Genomic DNA, 23,564 nt, shown 5'->3' on the forward strand with positions numbered 1-23,564 from the left:
TATGAGATGGAACTCTATTGGTTAGATGAAACTTTGTGAGATGTTATTTTTTTAAGATGTCAGAATTACTATGTCATCATAAATTAGATCATAACTCTGATGAAAACCATTCATTCATGCATCACTAGTCTTCATTCAAACACACACATACATAGTCTGCATACATAGGGCCTTACTTTTTTATGATAGCATACAAAGCAAGAAAGATGCATACAAACACTAGCTTTTCAATCCACCTAAGCTGCTGAAGAATCCTATCTTCCACTACTGCATTGCCTACAATTCTAGCCGACTGAGAATCTTCCTGGACGATGGCCAGAGGAGCTACTGTAGAGATAGGAGCTGGTGCTGCCACTGCCTGCAGAGGAATGGCCTGTAATGGAGCAAGTGCTTTAGGTGGGTGCACAACAGTGTCCTCCATTTTGTCCTCCCATTGATAAAACTGGCACCCTCCGACCTATAAACAACAGCATCAACAGATTAGCACCAAACAGGGAATAAAGAACAACCTATGAATGAATGAGCAAGGAAGAAAAACAAACTGTAAAGTACGTGCACTTGTGGAAAGCACGATTGTGATTGTTCGTAGTCATCGATATGAATCGATTAGCTAGCACACTACAGTTGGGGCACATGACCCGCCTGGGCCTCCTCCCATAGTTGCTTGACGCTTGAGACATGGCACTGGCAGCAAGGTAGCAGGAGAGACAAAAAGGAGAAAAATGAGTGGGAAGGGAGGACTGAGGGCTTATTTATAGCACCAAGCGGGGTCTCTTTGGCGCCAAGCCCAGTGCCTTTGGCGTCAAAAAACTTACCCACGTTAGTCGTCTTGGTGCTCAAACGCTTGGTCAGGGAGTGGCACATAGGGCAAACGACAATTTCACTCATCCTCCCTAGACTGAGGGCACTTCGGTCTTTTCTTCTCGCCATTACACACCGTTACCAGCGAAAATGGACGGAATGACTTGGGGAGAAAAAAAATATCATATCACTTAGATAAGTCCAAACTTTTTAGAAAGCTCGTAGGAAAAGACTATCTTTTTTTTTTTTTTAATGTTACACGGGGAAAAGGCTCGTAACTTTTGAAGGGACGAAAGTGAGGTTGCTGGCTACGGTCCTTGTGATCCTAGAGGCGCCACTGTCCTCACAAATCAATCTCACAAGGCTAGCAGTAGCGGGAACCTTGGGCGGACTGCTGGCTCCCTCCTCTCTCCATCCTTCTCCATCCTCTAGATCCAATCCACTACTACCACGCCACCTTCAATCTATTCTGCGTTCTCAAGCTCAATTTCAAGATCTGCTTGTCAAGACCCGGTTTTTGCCTTTCGGGGCTCCCTGAGGAGGAAAAACAGGGGAGGCAGGCGCCAACCCTAGCGCCGCCGCCGCCGGATTTCCTGGCGCCGGCTGCCTCTCTCTAGCCAATAATCCTCTATTCCCTTCCTAAGCAGGTACGCTGCAGCACAGCTGCTGCAGTTTTGAGCCGTCTCCGCGCCTCGGCAGGCTTGGATCGCCGCCAGAGAGCCAGAGGAGGACGAAGGACCGCATCAGGTTTCTTCTCCCGCGCGCGGCTGCCCTCGGCAGTCGGCACCCTCCCCTGCGCCGCACGCCTCCCCGTGCTCCCTCGAAGCAGAGCCTGCGTTCCCGAGGAGGCCAGCCGCTGAGCAAGGCCGCGCTGCTCTCCGTTCCCTTCGAAGGATCCTCCAACGCGTCGGGCCTCGCTCCAAATCTGTTTTCCTCTCTCCGACGACCAGGTCTATCCTCTCCCTGTGAATTGCTTGCTGCTATGCTTGTGAAATATCGAAGTCTGATTGCGCTTGCTGAGCTCGCTAGCTCAGTGTTGACCGCTGCGAATTGCTTGGACCTAGTATGCTGCCCTGTTATACATCGCAGACTATTGAATCTTGGGTTTCACTTGTACTTTTAATCCAAAGTGTGGAGTTAAAAAATCATGAGCCTACGCAGTTGGAATTGCAGAGGTTCAGGCAGAAGCCTTCGCAGCCAAAAGATGCAACATCTCGCCAAGCTTATATATTCAACCCATGCTCAGGTAACATTTATATCTGAGACTAGGAATTCTCGTGTTACTGCTGATGATTTAACAGAGCATTTTCATATGTACAATAGTTTTGTAGTACCTGCTGTTGGACTTTCTGATGGTCTTTGGGTCATGTGGAGTGATGATGTCGATGTAGATATTGTCTCTTCAAGCCATTATTATGTTCTAGCTTCTGTTATACAAAAATCAAATGCTTCTTGTTTTAACCTAGTATGTGTGTATGGTGATCCCCATCATGAGAAGACAAATTCCATTTGGAATGATGTCTTATGCTTTCTTATGCAGAACCAGGGTAGGCCAACTTTATGTATGGGTGACCTAAATAATATCATGCATCCAAGTGAAAAATGGGGGAATGTACCTCCTTCACTTTCTCGGATTGATAACTTTTGCTCCCTTATTAAGCAATGTGGTCTGATGGATCTTGGGTATAGTGGTCCTGCATATACCTGGACTAACAAGCTTTTCACGACTAATCCTACTTTTGAGTGTTTGGACAGATGCCTTGGTGATGCTGAGTGGTGTCAAGCTTATCCTTCCACTATTGTTTACCAATTGCCTATGTTATATAGTGATCAGGCCCCTATCTTGGCTATTATGAACCCGAATTGCCCCAAGCCAAAAAGAAGATTTAAATTTCAGAATTGGTGGCTGACTGAAGATGACTTTCATGAGACGGCTTTGCGAGCATGGACCCAAGCGAATGGTAAGCCTTTCCATTTGCGTACAAGAGAGTTAGCTTGCACCATCAAGAAATGGGTAAGAAAGAAAAAACCTCTCAACCAACAGCTTTCTGATATTGAAAATAATCTTTCTATCCTGCAGCAAGACCCCTCTCATCTTATAGATCATGCCAAGGAAGAGAGTTTAATTCAGCAGCGTAATGTAATCTTAGACAAAATCACAGAATATTATAGGCAATTATCGAAGAAACATTGGGCGACTGAGGGGGATAGGAACACAAGATTTTTCCAGCAAGCTTGTACTAGGAGACATAAAAATATAATACTTTTCATCCAGAAAGAACATGATAATATGGTGTCTAGCCCTTTGGATATTGCAAATGAATTCCTACATTATTTCACTATTCTTTTTACTTCTTCCATTCAAGGGTGGATTATAATTTCAATTTCGAAGGCACCATCACTAATGAGTTTACTAACTCAGTGCCAAGCATTGATGAATGTTTGCAGATTCTAAAGAACATGAGGCTTAATGCTGCTCCAGGCCCAGATGGTTTCAATATAGCCTTCTACAGGGCGGCTTGGCCTTGGATCAAACGTGACGTTCATAACTTGATCACAAGCTTTTACGCTTTTGGTAATTTATCTGCTCATCTTAATGCAACTGAAATCGTTCTTATTCCAAAAAAGACCCATGCTAACTTGGTCACTGATTTTAGACCAATCAGTGTCACTAATGTAGCTTATCGAATCATTGCCAAATCCTTAGCAAACAGGCTAAAAGAAGAGCTTCCAAGTTATATTCACCAATCCCAGCATGCCTTCATTCGAGGGAGAAGAATCACTGACAATATTATTATTGCTCAAGAAATTATGCATTCTTTCAATCTAAAATCCTTTAACCAACATGCTTTTATGTTAAAGATCGATTTAGCTAAAGCTTTTGATAGAATTGAATGGTCTTTCATTCTTGATGCTATGCAACGTAGAGGATATCATGGTCACTTCATCGAGCTTGTGTATGCCTACATCTCATCCACGAGTTTTTCAATTAATGTCAATGGAGAATCGTACGGAAACTTTCAGGCTACCAGAGGAATTCGGCAGGGATGTCCATTATCACCTTACCTGTTTGTCCTTGCTATCAATGAATTATCTTTAAGATTGCAGGAAGCACTAGACAATGCGGACCTTACAGGCGTCACTTTGGGCCCAGGGTGTCTGCCTATCCACTCCATTCTCTTTGCTGATGATCTGATTCTTTGTGGCAAGGCTGATTTACAGGAGATAAACACTATCAATAATATTCTTCATACTTTTTATGCCATGTCAGGTCAAATTCCGAACTGGTCCAAATCTTCCATTGTTTTTAGCAAAAAGGTGTGCTATGATGTGAGAGCCCAAATCAAAGCTGTCTTTCCTGTTGTTCTTTGTGGCAAGGCTGATTTACAGGAGATAAACACTATCAATAATATTCTTCATACTTTTTATGCCATGTCAGGTCAAATTCTGAACTGGTCCAAATCTCCCATTGTTTTTAGCAAAAAGGTGTGCTATGATGTGAGAGCCCAAATCAAAGCTGTCTTTCCTGTTGCCGATTTTGACCAAAATTCCATGCCCCTGGGCCATCCTTTGATTATTAGCCATAGGGATAAAATTAAAGCCTATGATTTTATTTATCAAAAGTTCAAAACTAGACTCACTCTCACTAAGGCTAATACTCTCAACCATGCTGGAAGATTAACTTTAATCCAGTCAGTTTTTGCTTCAATTCCAATTTATTACATGACTAACATCTTATTCTCTAAGAAATTTTTGGCAAAGCTCACTTCTGTTATTAAGGTCTTTTGGTGGCAAGGTGTACAAAAAGAACAACAAAAAAAGCCCATCCACTACAGATCATGGCAGACAATCTGCAAACCAAAAAAGGAAGGCGGCTTGGGAATCAGAAAATTAGAGTTAGTAAACAAAGGTATGCTAATCAACACAGCATGGAGACTAGTCCATGATTCGGATTCTACTGTTGCCAAAATTATTAAAGCAAAATATTTTCCGTATGCTTCTCTGTGGACTGCTCCTTATGTTCCAAAATCCATCTTTTGGTCTTCTATGCTAAACATTAGGAACCATCTTGAACATAATATCACCTTTTAATTTGTCAAAGGAAATACCTCTATTTGGAACCAACCGTGGTGTCCCGTTTGGAGGGAGATGCATGACCGCTTAAATTTAGAACAATCTGAGTACCAAATTCCAGACAAAGTTTCAGATCTCTGGCTCCCAAATTGTAAAAAGTGGAATGAAAATAAGATTATAGCTCTCTTTGGTCAACAAACATTGCAGGTTCTTTTGCAGATTCCTCTCATGGTGGGAGATGAACCTGATATTTGTGTTGGAAGCCAGCCCCTAATGACATATGCTCGTCTAAAAGTGCCTACAAGATGCTAGCGACCGAGGAGGCATTAAGCAACCCACCTTCTAATATTCCTATGCAGGTGTTGCAAATCCTCAGGCATGTTTGGGCAGATAAAACAATTCAACCGCAAGTCAAAACCTTTGCCTGGAGGCTTCTTAGACTTGCACTTGGAACAGCTTGCAGGGTCCATGGGATTATTCCGGCGGTCGATGATAAATGCTCTCGTTGTGGGAGCCCTGGAGATGACAATCATCTATTTTTTGGTTGCAACTTTGCTCGAGCTGTCTGGTTTGCTTCGCCCATTGGCCTTAGAGCCGATGCCTTACCACAAACAGGTCACAGGCTCCACTCCCAGATTACTGCTATGTTGCAGCAGAGACCATCTCAAGCTACTGCAGGTATGATATTCTCCATCATGTGGTGTTTGTGGAAAGCTCGCAATGATCACAGATTTAACAAATGCAATTGGACGGTTACAAGAGTTTTGCATGAGGCAAAAGCTACTGCAACACTATGCCTCAATCTATTTCACATGCTGCTACAACTCCAACAACTGCAGATGCTACTCACTTTACTACCTTGCAGGCTCAGGAGAGAATTGCAAATGCTACTCACTCTACTACAATGCAGGCCCGGGAGGCTCATAAGATTTTTTGTGATGCCTCTGTTCATTTCAAAATCCTGCTACAATAAACCAAACAGGGATTGGAGTCTGCATTCTCACCCAACCTGTTAGAAGTACCTCCCATGTTTCTTTTTTTGCAGGTAGCGATTCCACAGGTATTGGAACCATTGGAGGCTGAAGCTCATGCACTCTCCTTTTTGGTGCAAAGCTAGCGTCAGCTCTCAATCTGCAGGACGCAACACTATACACTGACAACCAAGTGTTGGCCTCCGCTTCCACGCACTCATCTTGGAACAATCATTGCTGAAATACAGGACATTATCCAAGCAAAAGGCTATAAAGTACACAAGATCTGTAGAGGCAAATAAAATAGCTGATAGCCTTGCTAAAAAGACAAGATGAGCCTCTTTTCTTGCCAGGCACTTGCGCATCATCCTAGGCCTCGTTTAGATTGGGGTTAGGAATCAGTATTTGGCTCTGTAGCACTTTCGTTTGTATCTAACTAGGCTTAAAAGATTTGTCTCGTAATTTACAATCAAATTGTATAATTAGTTATTTTTTTATCTACATTTAATACTCTATGTATGTGTTTAAAGATTTGATGCGATGGAGAGAGGGTAAAAAAACTTGCAATATAAACAAGACCCTACTTGTAATATCAAGCTTGTGCTACAAAACTACGACGGGGGTAACAAGATCCCCATCTCTGTAACATGTTTGTGATGCAATGGAAGTTTTACTTTTCAAAAAAAAAAAAAACCATTCCGAATCTAAAAGCTTCAATCATGTCTAAAGTATTTTGGTTGGGTTTCGATTCATAGTGACAGCTTTTGCAGTGATAAAAAGCTCGACGAAAAATAATGCTTATGCGTGGACATTACTAACACAACAATACAAAATAAAAATGCCATTTGCTACGCACGTCAGATTGGCTATTAATTCCGAGTCTTCAGCAAGGCAAGATCAACAGCATTGTGGAAACACTCTCAAATATGTCCTACAACACTCTTTTTACAACATCCATCTAAGTACATGGATTAATATTTTCCACCAAAAAAACCAAGAACACGAACCCACAACACAAAAGTGATAACCCAATGCTACAGGCTTTTTGCACAGTGGCCCAACAATTTTGCACCCAGCGTCAAAATCTCAGCCAATGTCTTGTTCAAAACGAAGGCTAACCTATCCATTCCTCTATCGCGTCCTACTTGCAATTTGGATGCTATTCACAGCATATAGCTTGATATTCCGTCTTCAGCTTCTCCCACAGACACATCATAAGCCTCGGGGTCTGGTAGTGGGCAAGGACGTAGTCAGCGTCGCACCCTTCATTGTAGAACCGGTCATCAGTCACAATGTTTACTTGCTGCCCACTGTTCTTGTACTGTTGGATCCAAATCCCCATTGCCACGTCTTCAAGTTTGAATAGCTGAGACAGCAGCAAGATCAATCCAGAGTTGCATCAGTGCTTAACATATAACACTATGATATGTTGCTGGTTCATTTCCTACCTGAAGAGTCAGTTCCTGGTGGCCTCGGACTACAAACTTAGCGATGTCACGTGAGATTATGTATCCAGGACCATGAGCCCATGGCGGGTACATATCGAAAGGCCATTCCTGTATTTCTCATGGGTGAGAAAAGCAATTGAAACAAACAAAATCTCCATGCGGGATAAATGGAGTAGGCAGTACCTTCCGACTGATAAACCATTTGCTATCCTTATCTCTGTGGGGGGAAGACTGGAAAGAAATAAGGCCATAAAGAAGGCCATTGGAATTGCTCTTCTTCAGGCTCGAGATCACTTCATCGATCCTAACAAAAGCATCGTCATCCGTTTTCATGATGTACTTTGCAGGAACAATTTTTGTCTGCAAAATAGCAATAGACAAAAAGAAGGCTATGTTAAATTTTTAATTGGATTTGCGTAATTTACCCTGTTCTGCAGCACTACTTCAGCAGTACTTTTCAACGAACGAACATTGTTTTCCTCTCACAACAAATTAGCATAAGCATCAACAAAAGCCAAGAAAGGTGCCAAATGCCAACATTTATTTTAGTTCTCCTGGTATAGGGAGTTTTGAAAGGTGCTCAATCAATACAAACCATGTATAAACTGATAAACAGATAAAAATCCGATACAAACTAAATCCCAACTTTTTATGTTGATCAAGTAGCAAGGCAGCAATAGCTTGTGCAGGGTGGTTGTGTCTCAACCTTTTCATTTCAATTTTTGTCAAAATGTTTAACTACACAAAAATGGTGAAATTACAAGTTATACTATGCCTCAAGTATTCCATCTGATTAGTACATAGAATTTTGTTCCAAAAAACATAGTACATAGAGTAGGCTGAACTTATAGTATCTAGGTCCAGTTTAGTTCCAGAAAATTTTGCAAAATTTTTCAAGATTCCCCATCACATCGAATCTTTGGACACATGCATGAAGCATTAAATATAGATAAAAAATAAAACTAATTACACAGTTTAGCCGAAATTCACGAGACGAATCTTTTAAGCCTAATTAGTCCATGATTGGACACTAATTGCCAAATAACAACGAAAAGTGCTACAGTAGCATTTTGCAAAAATTTTCGCCATCTAAACACAGCCCTAGTAAAAACAACAAATCTGCAATAATATAGATAGATTTTATACTTTATGGAAACCACTTGGTACCAAAATATTAACAGTTTTTAGAGGATCTTGTGCGCCAGCAAAAAAATAAGCATTAGGAATTCAAGGGGCTAGAAAATTCCAACATTTAAGTAGTTTGTGCGTTGCATTCGAAAAAATCCCAGCGTTGCAATTTGTTAATACCTATATCTATATCTATGTTTTTAACTGTACTTCTTTAAAGGGTAACATATGATACAGATGGACCAAGAAATCTGATAACAAATGAGTATTGGAGCACAGAAACAAATCCACCACTAGTTTTAACAGACTACTAAATTGATTGCACCCAAAGCCGTAATATACTTATATTGCAAAACTATAGCTCAGATAAAGCTATAAGTCTTAAACTCTTAATAACACAATTAAGTGGCTCAGAACTTACTGAATCAAAATTTTACCATCTGAATCATCCTCAAGCAGTGGTTTCCTAAACAGTAAACACTAAACAGTCGTGCACCTACCGTTTAGCCATTATTCAGACGAAATGGACATTTAAAGAGGTAAAACAGCCATTTAAACACGGGAAACAGTTGATTAAACAGAAATGGTGTACAGGGTTTAGAGTTTAAACGGGCTAAACAACCATCTAGGAAACAGTGTCCTCAAGTCAGATTACCGAAACAAAAATATAATAAAGTTTTCCACAAACTGTAATTTTAAAATCACGCAAATAAAATGTCGCAATTCAATGAATGCTTTCAAGATAATGTTGTGTTCATTGAATAGTGGCGTCAAGCTTTGTGGCAAATGGTCAAGCAATACTGTAAAGGCTTCAATTGAATAGTAATTTTCGCCGCTTGGTGGTTATGGAAGCACAGGAATGCATGCGTCTTCGAGGGGGGCTCTCCTAATTTCAATGTCATTATGCAAGATTTAAAGGATGAGGCCAAGTTATCGTGTAGGGCAGGGACTAAAGGCCTCAGTAGCATCTGCCATAGATGAACATGTATAGGTAGCTGGTCATTTTATTTGGTTTCATTGGCTAGAGCCTTGTACTAGAACCTGCCCTTATGGGCATGTATGAGTCTTCTTAGACTCCCTCTCTTCTTAATATAATGATGTGAGCTCTCCTGTGCATTCGAGAAAAAAAATGCTTTCAAGATAAGGTGAAATAGTTTTTATTACTAAAAAAACTCACTATCCACTTATAGTGGTGAGATGGTCAAACTCCAAAGAGTTAAAACTAAAGAAGTTTTCATGAGGTGAAAGCCAAAAAGAAAACATACCCCAAAAAAGCAAATTGATATGGTCTTCAAAGTGATCAAAGTATAGTAGTCAACAAAGGGCATCAACTGGATATCACCATATAATTGAGCTTCTCTCCATAACTCCATATTGACATGCTCATTCTTATGCTGCATTTTAGGCATAATAAAGACAGATGATGTGAGTAGAGTATATCACATCAAGAATAACTGAATATGGAAAGTAGATCAGACAACAATCTCAGTTATATGCAAGGAGAGAAGGTATATATTTCAAGAATACAAAATGGGCATGACTCATGTCATCAAGAGCATTTGTAATGCATGCAGATGTGCTCGCATACTTTGGAGCTAGATTAGAGGTAGTGAACCTGACAGATGCAAAATGGAGCTATAGTAATATGTTCTTTCAATTTATCCTTTGTGGGTTCTTTTTTGTAGAAGTTTCGTCTTATGCACCAATCTTTACAAATTCAATTAGTCTTACAAGTTCAATTAAGGAAGAAAGAAGAGCTATCATATTGAGAATATTCAATTCTCTTCAGGAATTTTGAGTTTTTTTATTTCTTTTATGCAAAGGCTACATAACACTTTAAGATGTAAGAGGCAGCAAGGGATGAAAACAGATTTCCAATCTATTTCATCTCTGTCCTCCTTTTCTTTACCCCTTTCCAAGAGTAGTATCAGTTCTTAACTATTTATATAACCTTGAAATGCACGAGCGAAGCATTCCTTAGCCCACAAACAAAATATAGGCAAAAAAGAACAGGTTGCGACATTATGTTCTCTACTACTTCTATTCTAAACATGGGACTCACTTCCAAACCAGTCCCTGTTCAGAGGAGTTGCCCCTTAGGCTCTTACATGCTGAAGCTAGTCGGAAAATAGGGAAATAATTTGGCTATGAAGATGCAAGAATATGCAAGTGGTTCTTTACTGATACAGCAGGGTATCTCAACCAAAAAGAAACTGGTTCAAAAGACAGAAATAGAAACATTGTAATGTACTTGAGGCAAATAAAGTGAACTTACAAGACCAGAGAAAAATCGGACTACTACATCGCCTGAGTGAACAGCCTCATATTGCATCCATGTTCGCCTCAAAGCCATCCGCCGCTTGAAGTTGTTTCCAGTAGAGAAAGCACCAACCAGCAGAAAAGTTCGCTTCTTTGGCAGAGGTGGGGCCTTCAAAACCGCAACACTAGCCATGTCTATATCTTCTGAAACTGGTAACCCATTAGCCAAGAATGACAAGAGCTCCAAATCACCAGAAACCTTGACTTCTGCTACCAACCATGGCTCTGACCTCTATAAAAAATCTAATAGCTTTCACAATTATGTAACACTCAATTACTCACAAAAAGTGAAGTATGCAGTCTTATTGTTTTGCAAAAGTTCACCTCTCTATAGGCAAATGATGTCTCATGCCGCCCATTTACTGTCATATGGAACCCCTCTACACCAGCCCACAGTATTACTGTAAAAGGTTCTCCTTCAACAATTGAGAAACCACCACTTAATTGACCACGTCCTTTTGGATTCTGCCAATCTTCAGGTTGGTTCCCAGTAACATTTACCACAGTATTGTTATTCTCCTGGACGATCCTCTCACCCACTTTCTCATTGCAACGAACAAGGCCATCCACTGGACTGGTCAAACTCAGAAGATAGAATGTCTTTTATCAGTACGAGTAGAGGTTATAAATAAAATAAGAAGTGTTTAGGAACTATTTAGTTGTCAACAACAAGTTACTAAAGAACATGATAAAGGATACTAGAACAAAAGCATACGATCAATTACTGAAAAATGGAGAACCTATTGTAAATGGATTTTGCAGGCAGTAGTTGGCATCACTAGGATTATCTAATTAACACATCAAAGTTTGAATTGCAAATATTTTTGAAGGAACTCACTTATATAAAAATACTAATAAGCACCATTAAATTCCAATAAAAGTATAAATTCTTCATGAATGCTATTTTTTTTATAAATGCACCAAAAAACAAGAAACAGCGAAAATTTGCAGTTCACAGCTTCATGTCCAGTTTTGCAACATTCCCCTAGGACTACAGTAGACCTCTGTAACAGTTAACAGCTCACCATGTTAGTCGACTGTCATTAGAAGCTAATCATGATTACCTTGCCATGGGATACCACATGCTTGCAATGGACCTAGCACATGGAGAATCTAATAACATATTTTTCTTGGTCACAGTAGCATATGCATGTTATTATAGTGATCTACACAGCATTACTCACAAGTGTCGCATCACATTACCTATCAAAAGTGAGTGTTAACTGCACTCTGTAGTTAATCATAATAACAAAAGCCATCCACAATGGAGGATGATATCAGCAAACAGGTCCACATTATCACCTTGTGTAGTTGACGTTTAATCACTAGCAGATGTGCCTTAAGTAAGTTTACCTATTTCTCATTCATCAAATTATTTGCAATATAAGGATCTCAATCACACCAGAAACATTCCTAATTCAAAAATAATAAAGCCATGAGCCCATGACTATCTTCGCTGACTCCAAAAGGAAACACCCCCACACTCATATACTCTCTGCATCTATTTGACTACAGTGTGATGGTAGGAAAGGAAGCATCTCATGAGCTGCAATTTTCATATTTATAAATCTTTTATTAAATATAGCATTTGACTATGATTCATACACTGTAGACACAAATTAGTTTCTTATTGCTTGGACCTTTTGAAGAAAGAAGTTCTGAAGTACTCCCTCCATTCCAAATTATAAGACGTTTTGGCTTTTCTAGATACATTACTTTAACTATGTATCTAGATATAGTATATATCTAAGTGCATAGCAAAAGCTATGTATCTAGGAAAGCCAAAACGTCTTATAATTTGGCATGGAGGGAGTACAAATCAGTGCTCAAATGCACTCGAGTTTTTTAGTTTATACTTCCACGAGACATTTAAGCTATGCAGACCCTTAAACCCTGAAGCAGACCATCTAAATCCTGAACCAAGTAGTAACCATAACATAGAAATAGGAATCAAAGAGTCAATCAGGAAATGAGGAAACTACTGCTTGTCAGACAATTATGGCTACTTTCCTTCTCGTGCACAGACTACTTCGCATATTCTTTCACATCAAGCATTCGACAGTCGCTAAGCTGTTGCATTCTACTAGTTAGCATACATGCCGTACAGGCATAATAAGTAAGTTAAAAAGACGTACCCTAGCTAAAACGAACTAGTATATTTGCAATCCTCCCACCAGACATGCAGATCAAAGTAAAGTAAGACAGTTAACCTTCGCTGCAAGCTGCTATTGCTGCTGCCGACATCACCAACAGGCGGGCACCGCTCCCACTCCCCCCACCCCTCCTCTGGCGTCCAGGAATTCTGCTCCACCACCATCCCCGCGGCTCCCAGGCTCACATTGACGTGCAGCACAACCTCGCCGCTGGCACCCAGCATCTCCACCCAGAACTTGGCCGCACCCTCCCTGGGAACCCCGACCACCGTCACTGCCGCGCCCTCCGCGAGCCCGCAGGGGAGTCTGGCACGTCCCGTGCGCAGATCCCCTCCCACGGACGACGAGCAGCGGGGTCCTTGGGGACGCCCCTCCTCCTCGCTTGCCGCGGCGGCGGCGACAGCCAGGGTGAGGTTCCGCCAGGCTTCGGCTGCCTCGAGGACGCCTGCAGCGGTTCCAGGGAGCGCGTCGGAGCGGCAGAGGAGCGGGCGGAGGAGGCCCCAGGAGAGCTGGGCAGTGGAGTTGGGAGCGGGAGGGTAGAGGTCAGAAAGGCCAGGGAGGGAGGGGAGGAGGTCGGCGATTGGGCCATTGGGTGCGGTGGTGGGGGGTGGAGTTGGGGAGGGCGACGGCGAGAGGAGGAAGAGCACGACGGCGAGTGTGAGGATGAAGAGTACGCCGGAGCATTTCCTCATCGCAGCGACCGCGGAACGGCGGAAGGCGGGTGCCGGTTGTCTCTATCTCGACTTCTCGAGCGTCGGTCGAGTAGACCACCAAAGTCACTCTCCCCTCACTGATTACCACCACATATATATGGCCAACGGACCGGCCCGACGTGGCACGGCACGGCACAGGCCGATAGCCAACGGGCCGGCACGGCACACTGTGCCTCACGGGCCATGCCTCATAGGCCCATGGGTCTGACCTTCGGCCCAGGCACGACCCTATGGGCTGATTTTCATGTCGGGCCGACTCACGAAGCACGCCCAGAATCACGGGCCGTGCCAGCCCGTGGTCTGTTACCCTTTGCATTCACAAACAAATAACAGTTCATAGTTTCATAATTCATACATTCACAGTTCACATCAATATACCATCACAGTTTCTTATATTCACAAAATCAAAGTCCAAAACTTGTCCGATACCGTCACATTTTCATACATTCACAGAATCGAAGTCGAAATGTCCGATACATTCACAGGTCACAGTTCATACATTCACTGATTCACAGAATCAAAGTCCAAAACCAACAGACAACAGAAATAACCAAAATGAGCTATTTAGTGCAATGCTGTCTCATTAAAAACCTTTCTAGATAAAATTCACCTTTGTGAGAAACCCTATAAAGAAAAAAAGAGTGCAACCAACTCTTAATTAACCATTGTTCAAATGATAGACAAGTCTTTCACAGTCACTGAGTCACACACACCCTTTCACAGTCACAGATCACACACACACTCAGGAGGCAAGTCTCAACCTCAGTACCTCACTAAGTACCAGGAGCACCACCAGCAGGTCCATCTTCATCAAGGTACAAGTTCTGGAATGAGTCTTCAAGTTTTTGGTTCTCAACGGCATGTTGTTCCCTTTTTCTCCTAACTCCCAATCCTTTAAGCAGGTCAGCATCTCCACAGTCTCTGGTGACGAGCACCGCCGTCGTTCCTCAATTATCCTACCTGTCAAACTGAAACAAGACTTTGAAGAGACAGTAGATACAAGAACTAATAGGATATCTCTAGCCATTATAGACAGGATTGGAAATGTTAGCTTGTGGTCACGCCACCACAGAAATAGGTCAAAATCATCCTCATAAGAAGTAACATTATCACTGTCTAAGTAAGCTGATAGCTCAGAAACAGCAGTAGATGAAGATGAAGTGGCAGGGAGAGGGGAAGCACCAACAATACCTGATCCACGGCCAAAGATTCTTTCACAGACCTGCTTTTTCTTACCTGTATGATGTGATGGCTGTGCAACTCAGAGTGAGCAACAGCAGGATTGTAGTCCCAGTTATGCACAGATCCATCAGGATTGTAAGAAAGCATAGACTGAACCCTATCAGCATGATCAACCTTTTTCCTACAAGATTTCTGATGTCTAATCAAATGGCCAGTGCCAGCAGCAGATCTAGCAGACAATCTACTCTTATATATTTTATAGATAGCAGCAGTTCTAACCTTTTGACCATTCAAAGTCTCATAGATCTCATCAAAATCAACCCAGACACCAGATTTACGCTTACCAAGGCATGAGGTACCATCTGTGCTATTGGAGCCGATCGGTGTCCCTGTCGCCGTCGTCAACGACGCCGGCTCTGCCCCTCCACCACCGTTACCACCGTCTAGATCGATCGGAGCAGAGTCGCTACCGACATCGATACCCAACAACATAGCAGCGTCGTCACGGATGTTGTCGTCGTCCTCTAGGAGCAGCCCTGCCGCGATCAGGTCATCGTTGCCAGTGAGTGGATAGACGACATCATCATCGTCTGCATGGCGACCTTGACCGCGGACGGCTTATCTTTAACACCGTTCCTCAATGGTGCGCGTGACCGCCGTGCCCGGTCTATGCCATAGGAAGAGGATGACAAGGCATCGGCAACCGACTTGCACAAAGGAGAAAAATAGAGTCAGAGAGATAGAGCCATAGAGGTACAGATCCAGAGTCAGTGGAAGACATAGAAGAGACACAAAAAGTGGAGAAGACATTAGATAGATCTAGGGTTAGGGTTAGGGTTAGCGGAGTATCTGCACAACTAGAGCCCGGTGCCAGAGATGACAAGGGCCACCTAGAGGAGAGAGACTGATTAGAAATGATGGCGAACGGCGGAGGAGGAACGGACGGGAACATGATCATGAACTCACATAGTTCACCGAGAGCGAGAGAAGAGAGAGGGAGAAGGGAGGAGAGGTGGATCGAGGTCACCGAAGTCGGGGACGACGGACGAGATCAGTAGATCACGAGAGAGAGCTCAGATTCACCAGATCATGGATGCGAGCTGGCGAGTGAGTGGGGATTAGGGTTAGGGTTGGGAGTGGACTGTAGAGCCGGCAGCTGGTGAGGCTAAGGCGACTGGGCGAGCGGGGCTCGGCTGCGCGCCTATGCCGCGGCAAGAGAGTGGGGAACTAGGGATTAGGGTTAGGGTTTGGAGTGGAGAGCGGAGCGGACAAGGAAACGAGGCGACTGCTGACTGCGGAGTGGGCGAGGAAAGTGGAGACTAAAGGGTTAGGGTTGGGAGTGGGGGGGGGAGCCGCTTATATGCGGGGGTGAAGCAGCGCTGCCGCGCGGGGGTGGGGGGGAGGCCAGCTGCTCTGTAGCAGGCCATGCCGTGCCAGCCCACGTGCCTGGGGTCAGGCCTAGGCATGGCCTGCTGCTCTGGGCCAGGCCAGCCCGGGCCCGCTTGCCTCCGTGCGGGGCCATGCTTGGGCTGGGCCAAAAAACCGGGCCTTGGGCCAGGCCGACGGGCTCGGGCTGCATGGGTTTCTATGCCACCACAAAGGTGATACCACTCCCTCGCTCCATGAAAAAAATACAATTTTCATTTTTTGAGAAGCCAAATAGTTTAAATTTTAACTAAATTTATTTAAAAAGTTATTATCATTCATAATATAAAATAAGTACCGTTAGATTAGTTATAGAATATATTTTTATAATAAATTTTGTTTAGAGACATAAATGCTAATATTATTTTCTATAAACTCAGTCAAACTTGAGTAGCTTTGACTGACACGGAACCCATAATTGCATTCTTTCTCGGACGGAGGGAGTACGTATGTTTGAAATCTTGGGTAAATACCACACTTTTGATACAGACGATCACTTAAATTTAAGGATCACTTTAAATCTTCTTCTTTGATTGTTTAAATGAGCTTCATTCTCATTAGCTAATAGTTTGCATAAGCTTCAAACTCGATTTGAACTATCTTTAAGCTTCCTCATACGCCATGAACGATTATATTGTTGAGGTTGAATTTATCACTTGTATAGCTCATCCACTTAGATTCAAACACTCGGGTTCACATGCTCATAAACAATTCATATGCTACCACTAGAAACATGCAAACATACAACCTGTTCATTTGTTGGTTTTAGCCAGGGCTTATCAGCCAGCCAACAGTGTTTTCCTCTCATAACAAACTAGCACCAGCTGAGCTTATCAGCCTAGAAATCAACCAGCGAACAGGCCGATAGAGACAATAGTGGTAGAACATGAACTTAAACTCACTTATTTTCACATGTATGCCATTAGGCTCACAAATATGTTCTATATGCACTAACCACATTTAGTAAGGTATGTATGCTCAATGCACAACCAATTTTACATTTGCTTTGGTCAGAGGAGAGGTCAGTCATATATATAGTGCTCTTCACATGTTGGAGAAATCAAGAATGTTCACTCATTACTTGGGTTGCATACATGTTATGCCACCGTGGAGATAAAACACACATTCATGCATGAACAATAATTATATATGTTATGTTTCAATAATCATGAAAAATATTTCCTTAACAACTCATTACCAGTGATACCAACAAATCATTTAAATTATATTAATAACCATCTCTAGGCACCCCAAAGGGCTTGTTCGCCGCCTCGCTCGCTGCTAACACAGAATGAAATCTTGCACCGGTGAAATGACTGATGCCAAGGGTTCGAAGAATCTTGGCCCATCAGTGCACCTAGCATTTCACGCTAGCGAAAAGACGAGTGCGATACTGCGGGAAAAAGAGAGCTGGTGTCGCAGGATTCTCATCTCATCAAAGCGAACTGAGGGCGACGCCTGCCACCATGTTTCATGGTAATTACCGCCCTGACTCCCCTTTCATCAAGGCAGAATGGCGGGTCCAACGGTGAGGGCTTGCCCAAACCCACACCTGGCTCAACTCTTTTCACCCTAGCGAAAAGGGCAACCCCGTTTGAGTCTGAGCGGCCATGGCATGGAGCCAACTTGAGCTATTCGCTTAGACGAATAGTAGTTAATAGTTTGTTTAGTTGATTTTGCAGGTTTCACCAATGGAGGGGTCAGCCGCCTTAGCATGGCCGACAACTTCTATCTGCTAGGGGCCCACTTGGTCGGTCGCAGAAGCGGTATGAGGCAGGGCTGGTCGGCTCTCCTCTGGCCAGCGCTACCCAGGGTAGGCAGGGACTCCGAATGGCGAGCAAGCCCATAGCTACAAGGAATATTCCCTGAATATGTTGTAGTTGCAAGGGCATTTTTGTCCCATGAAAAGCCTACGGGCATGTATAAATAGCCCCTGTCGGGGGGGGGAAGTAAAGGGAGGAGAAACGAGATCAATAAAATCATTTATCCCATTTCGTTTGTGTTCTTCCTTTTGACTCGTTCTACTTCAAAGTTCGCTCGCACGACAACCAAGTGTTCAAAGGCTTTGGCCTTGAACAACATTGGCACCCACCATGGTTGTCACTCAAGCTTATCATGCCACCAAAGAACAACGCGCTAAAGCCACCAGCGGGCAGGGCAGAAGCATCCAAGGTGCCAGCTTTCATAGCTATAGAGATAGACGTGTAGGATGGCACAACAACGGTGGAACCACTAGCTCTATAGGCGGTGGGAGATAGCATGGTGCCTCCTCTCGGTCGAGAGGAGACGTATGAAGGAGTGGCTTAGGAAGTCCAACTCGATCAAGGAAAAAACAAAGTATCGAAAGAAGACGAAGATGGCGAAATCACCGAACAGGCAAAAGATCTAAAAAACTCAGACCAGTAGCAGGACATCCTTATGCTGCAGCACGAGAAGGAGCAGTTGTTGAGGCACACAATAGCTCAAAATAGGGCAGAGCAAATGCAGCAAGCAATCAAGCAAGCAGAGATTTAGAGAGAAAGGCTGGTACGCGAGATCCAGGGCCTACACGGAGCGGCGACAAGAACAGGCACCGAGCGGGGAGGCGAAAACAAAATAATACCAGATGCCATTCTGCTAGACGAAGATGAAGAAGCGTACGATTTTGCCTCACCCTTGTTAAAAGAGCTCCAGTTGCACCCATGGCCCCTGGGCTACAAACCATGCATTCCAGTATTCAATGGAAAGACAAACCCAAGAAAATTCACCGTAGGATATGAAATGGTCGTCACCTATGCAGGAGGAGATGCTCAGACTCTCGCCAAATCTTTAATTATGGCACTTGAAGATATCACCCCTTTCTATAGCAGAACCATCTAATTTATAAGAGCACAAGTACAATAGCAGCCCGCTAAGCGGTCGCACTATCATACTTAAGCCTATATAAACCCGGTAGTCCATCGAGTACCATGAAGGATCTCAATTCAACCAACATACAACCAAGATCGTATATGATTCAACATACATGTCACACGTTACATAAGGTTTACAAATACAGTTTTATACATTAGAGTATGATTAAAAGTTATTACAAACCAAGTTCAGATAAAATAGTAGCGGAAGCAATTAAAGTTTGAAACCAACATCTCCATCGTTATTCAAATACTATGCCAGCTCATGATCACAATCTCACAAAAGTATAAGAGAGGGATTAATAAGAGATGCCTTGCCTAGGGCCCTACTCCTCGTCCACAGCAGGACCGAAATAGTTCTTATAGTAGCCATGATACATCGTATTATCTACAATAATGGGAAATAAACCCTGAGTACAAGAAAGTACTCAACTAGACTTACCCATCATAAACCAAAAATAAAGTGACTCCAAGGATTATGCAAGGCTTGTATAAGTGGAGCTAGCTTGACAACATTTTGCATAAAAAGCCACTAATTCAACTATAACTTTTATAATTCGGTCATCAAGTTAATTATAGCTATTCATCTCTAGATTAGCAACTAACCTGTGCCAAACATGTGGTATATCATTTAGTAGCATAACAATAATAACCATAGCCAGTATAGTAATTTCATGTTCTTCATAACCATCATTCTATAATACACTTACTACGATGTTGGAGCTAGCCTAAGTTTCTCACTGTCCGGGAGAGACGGTGATTCGAATCGATTTCAACTAGCTGGGAATTTATTCCTAACACAAACCTAGACAGACCAGATCAACGGTCACCTTAGGTCACCTTTGGTACAACTAAGGTCCACATTTTGTGAAGTTCGATCAGCGCCGCATAATCAAGGACGACCAACTGCCAGGATGTTCAGGCCCAGGCCTACCCTTGGGCTCACGTCTAGCTCCCCGCACATCCTTACTACCATCTAGAGTGTGCACTCTTATAGAACAAGGCCCGACCTAAGTTGAGTTACTCAGCTTCGCGGTCAGAATGAGTTATCTGACCAGCTAAGTGAGAGGTATGTGTTCAATCTCGATAGAAGTGCCAACAATGATACGGTCCTTAACCATCAGAGATGGAATCACATGAGTCAACCTATACATAGACTCTGCCCTGGCCTTCGGTTATATTACCCCATAGTTCTAGTTCCACGATAGCAAATATAGCCAACCGTAGCTTTGGTATCCACATATATCTCGCAAGTGATAGGAAATCACCCTGACTTCTACTAGTCTAAGCATGGCTAAGCATATATTTGATCCTAGACCTACATAGGGTTAAAGGTATATATATATATGGACAAGGTAGTTCTATGCATTAAGTATTTCCAATCAACTCTTATAACCTAATACATCAAACATAAAGGACTCAAGTGATATTTTGTAAAACATGGGAGGCTTAAAATGCTCCGGGGCTTGCCTTTGATAAAAGAAGTTGGCCTGTGGTCTGGGCACTCGGGTAAGTCTTCAAGAGTTTGTTCCTCTCCTTCTAGAGCTTCTGCCTGAGGTGCCTCTTGTTATTCCTCTGGCTCTTCTTCGAACTCCAACAGAGTTATCCCTTTGAACGAACCTATATGCATGAACATGGAATAAGATATCATGGATGCATATATAATGACAAGTAGCATAAGATATAGTGTGATGAAATGCATCCTCCTAAGTGTTCTCAATAGCATTGCCTTAAGGTGATAACAAGTTACATTTTCTTTTACTGACTAGGTGCATATCTTTTCTCTAGTAACTTAAACAAACACTTATGTAAATCATTTTCTGGACTACAAGACAATAGCCACTTATTTTGACCATAACTAGAGTTATACACATCAAAATAATATGGTTGTGAACATTCTGGAAAGCTTATGAAATTGGCTACAACTTTATTTTAATCATCTTAATGTGATTCAGCAGTTATCTAGGTCAAACAATTCAATCTTTCAGATCTGTCCAGAGAGCAAGCATTTCTGACAACAGACTTATAACAGCCAAAATTCTTAAACCACAAGACCTATGACTATGAAAATTTAATATCATGTAGATAAGTAAGTTATCTACATCTTTAAGTTTTACAGAAAAGATCATTATCATTATAAAATCATCACCACAACAGAAACTACACATGCAGTCATCTAGTTGAATTATAAAGCAATAATTAACTAGTTGCCTATAAACAAATACTTCTAATCCTCACTAACAGTATCAACATATTATATGCATCACACACACCACAGAAAACATTATGGTTAATCCTAACTAATTTATCTATATTCATTTATTAATTTCCTTAGCTAATAAGGTGATTTACAGAGTAAATATTTCCAGTGCTCAATAAATTTTGAAAAAAAATTATAGTAGGCTACACATTACCCTATTAGTCTACTGTACAAATTTCATGCCATTTGGATAAGTATAGCTACCTCTACAAAAATGATAAGTTACATATGCTTATTTTAGCAAAAATAGTTTAGCATAGTAAAAAGTGTCAAGCAATAGATTTAAAATTTTTCTTACTTTTCTCCTAGCATGAGAATATTGTGTAAAAATTTGTATGGTCATATATTATGTATTTTTATCCCATTTATTTTCACTAGAAACTAGCAATTAATTAAGATTAAATAGGAAGAACATATTTAAAGCATGCTTACTAGTAGGTTTAATATTTTTTCTAGCTAGAGCATGTCAACATAAGACCAGTAAAATTTGAATCACAATTTTATCACTTTCCTAGCTCAAGTTATGCATTTTATAAGATATAAACTACTTTAAAAGCATTTGTCTTGCTCAATTTAATTCTCCTAGAAAAGTACCCTAAGAAGTAGATTTCATATTTTTATAAAATAGTACTCTTCATGATTAATCTAAAAAAATTTGGTTCACCCCATTTGGATACTCCTAGCTTAGATATGAATTTTTGAAATTTATATTCAAATCTATGAAATTAATTCAAAAACCAACTAAACCCTAACTGCTTTGTACGCCCGGTCTATTACACACTCATGCGCTAATAGCTAGGGCCCCTGCAGGTCATTGGGTCCCACCCATCAATGAGGCAGTGCAGAGCGTCGGCTTGACTGGCGGCGAACTCACTGACGGCGAGGTTTCTAGCGGCACAGCCGGCGCTGACGTGCTCTCCATTACCACGCGCCTCGACTGGAGGGGTCAGATGGCCAAGGGGCTCGCCGGAGCTAGCTCAATGGTGGCCATGGCGGCTCAACGGAGCTGAGTGGTGGTGCTCCGACCGTCTCTGGCCATGACAAGCTCAGATGAGCACTGGCTATGGCTCAAGGGTGACCTAGAGGAGCTCTAGGGTTTGTATTGGGGTTCAAGGTAGCGCTGCTGAGGCACGACAACATGAGCACAACAGTGATGTGGTGGTGTTCCGATGAGTCAGGCGATGGTATCGTGCTTCCGTCTTCCCCGTGAGCTTCACCGTCACGTGGCTATGACATAACATCTAGAAGTGAGCGAGGAAGAGGACCGGGCATGCATTGCCATGGTGGCGTGCATGGCGGCGGCACTCTCGGCTCGCGGCGGTGGTCACATGTTCTAGCACCGATGAGGCCAACATCAGCCGTAGGCTCTTGCCTCGAGCTAGACCTAGCTCTAACCTAACCCTAACACGAGAAGAGAGATGACGCGAGGGCTCCGGTGAGCACGGCCACGGTGAGCTCAAGCTCGGCGGCGCCAATGGCATTCGCGGTGACGTTGCGGCCCGAGGGCCCTCACTTTGGCTTGAAAGGCAGTGTTAGCGGGTCGGCGAGGTGGAGCAAGGCACAACAGATCTGTGGGTGCAAGGAATCGAGCAATGGCACGGTGACGGTGGTGCCCGAGCTCAGCAGCTATGGAGCAGCACTCAGCTTCGCTTGGAGGTCGAGAGAGCGAGAAATGGAGGGAGCAACAACATCGCCTCCCTTTTCACTCCCCTTCGGTCGAACCAGTGGGCCTAGCGCCGATGTACGGACACCAACATTATTTTAGAACTTGTGAGCTCTATTTGACCATGTTAAACACTAAATTAGCTCATGACCCTTAAATAAAGTTTGTTACCCATGATGTGAACTACAACTTTTATTTAGGTCACATAGCCATGCAAACACTCTAAGCTACTATTCAACTTTAGTCAAACTAGCATCATGAAAATGGTATTTCAAAGTAAACCAACACTTAGAAGCAAAATTGGTTCATGTCATGAATACAAAAAATGTTCCATTTACCATCATAGATGTATCTAAGGTATTGTTGTGACCTTACAACCATTTCATACATTGGTCATACACAATTACAAGCATAATTAAGTATATGAGCAACATCACATGTGATAAAGAGAAGGTAAATGAAATGAAACTTCATATGCTCATGCTCATGAATGCTTGGATGATGCTTGTGCTCATGAAATGCAAATGCCAAATGCA

The 23,564-nt window shown here is 42.6% G+C and overlaps 1 protein-coding gene and 1 long non-coding RNA gene across 3 annotated transcripts; one reads left to right on the forward strand and one right to left on the reverse strand.

Moving 5' to 3' along the window:
• Positions 1 to 6,674: 6,674 nt before the first annotated feature.
• On the reverse strand, positions 6,675 to 13,666 carry LOC136449924 (hydroxyproline O-galactosyltransferase GALT3). 2 transcript variants are annotated; one of them, XM_066450154.1, is made up of 8 exons: positions 12,952 to 13,666; positions 11,066 to 11,315; positions 10,698 to 10,973; positions 9,688 to 9,816; positions 7,478 to 7,654; positions 7,295 to 7,402; positions 7,179 to 7,212; positions 6,675 to 7,119 (listed from the first exon to the last, which is right to left on the reverse strand). In XM_066450154.1, the coding sequence occupies exons 1-8, from the start codon at positions 13,584 to 13,586 to the stop codon at positions 7,112 to 7,114; spliced, it is 1,617 nt and encodes a 538-aa protein (XP_066306251.1). In that variant the 5' UTR covers positions 13,587 to 13,666; the 3' UTR covers positions 6,675 to 7,111. The 2 variants fall into 2 exon arrangements, with proteins under 2 accessions (XP_066306251.1, XP_066306250.1); XM_066450153.1 differs by having other exon boundaries at positions 6,675 to 7,212.
• Positions 7,665 to 9,538, forward strand: LOC136449925 (uncharacterized). The gene is made up of 2 exons (XR_010758182.1): positions 7,665 to 8,152; positions 8,400 to 9,538. It is a non-coding gene; the product is annotated as an uncharacterized lncRNA (long non-coding RNA).
• Positions 13,667 to 23,564: the final 9,898 nt, after the last annotated feature.

Source organism: Miscanthus floridulus, chromosome 5 (genome assembly GCF_019320115.1).
Source record: "Miscanthus floridulus cultivar M001 chromosome 5, ASM1932011v1, whole genome shotgun sequence".
NCBI classification, from domain to species: Eukaryota; Viridiplantae; Streptophyta; class Magnoliopsida; order Poales; family Poaceae; genus Miscanthus; species Miscanthus floridulus.

What these genes read in the sequence shown, in the direction of transcription:
- LOC136449924 (XM_066450153.1), bottom strand. Translation starts at nt 13,586, where the DNA reads ATGAGGAAATGCTCCGGCGTACTCTTCATCCTCACACTCGCCGTCGTG. An exon ending in TCCGATTTTTCTCTGGTCTT is followed by an intron (nt 9,817 to 10,697) that starts GTAAGTTCACTT and finishes CCTAAAATGCAG; the next exon opens with CATAAGAATGAGCATGTCAA. An exon ending in AATGGTTTATCAGTCGGAAG is followed by an intron (nt 7,403 to 7,477) that starts GTACTGCCTACT and finishes TGAGAAATACAG; the next exon opens with GAATGGCCTTTCGATATGTA.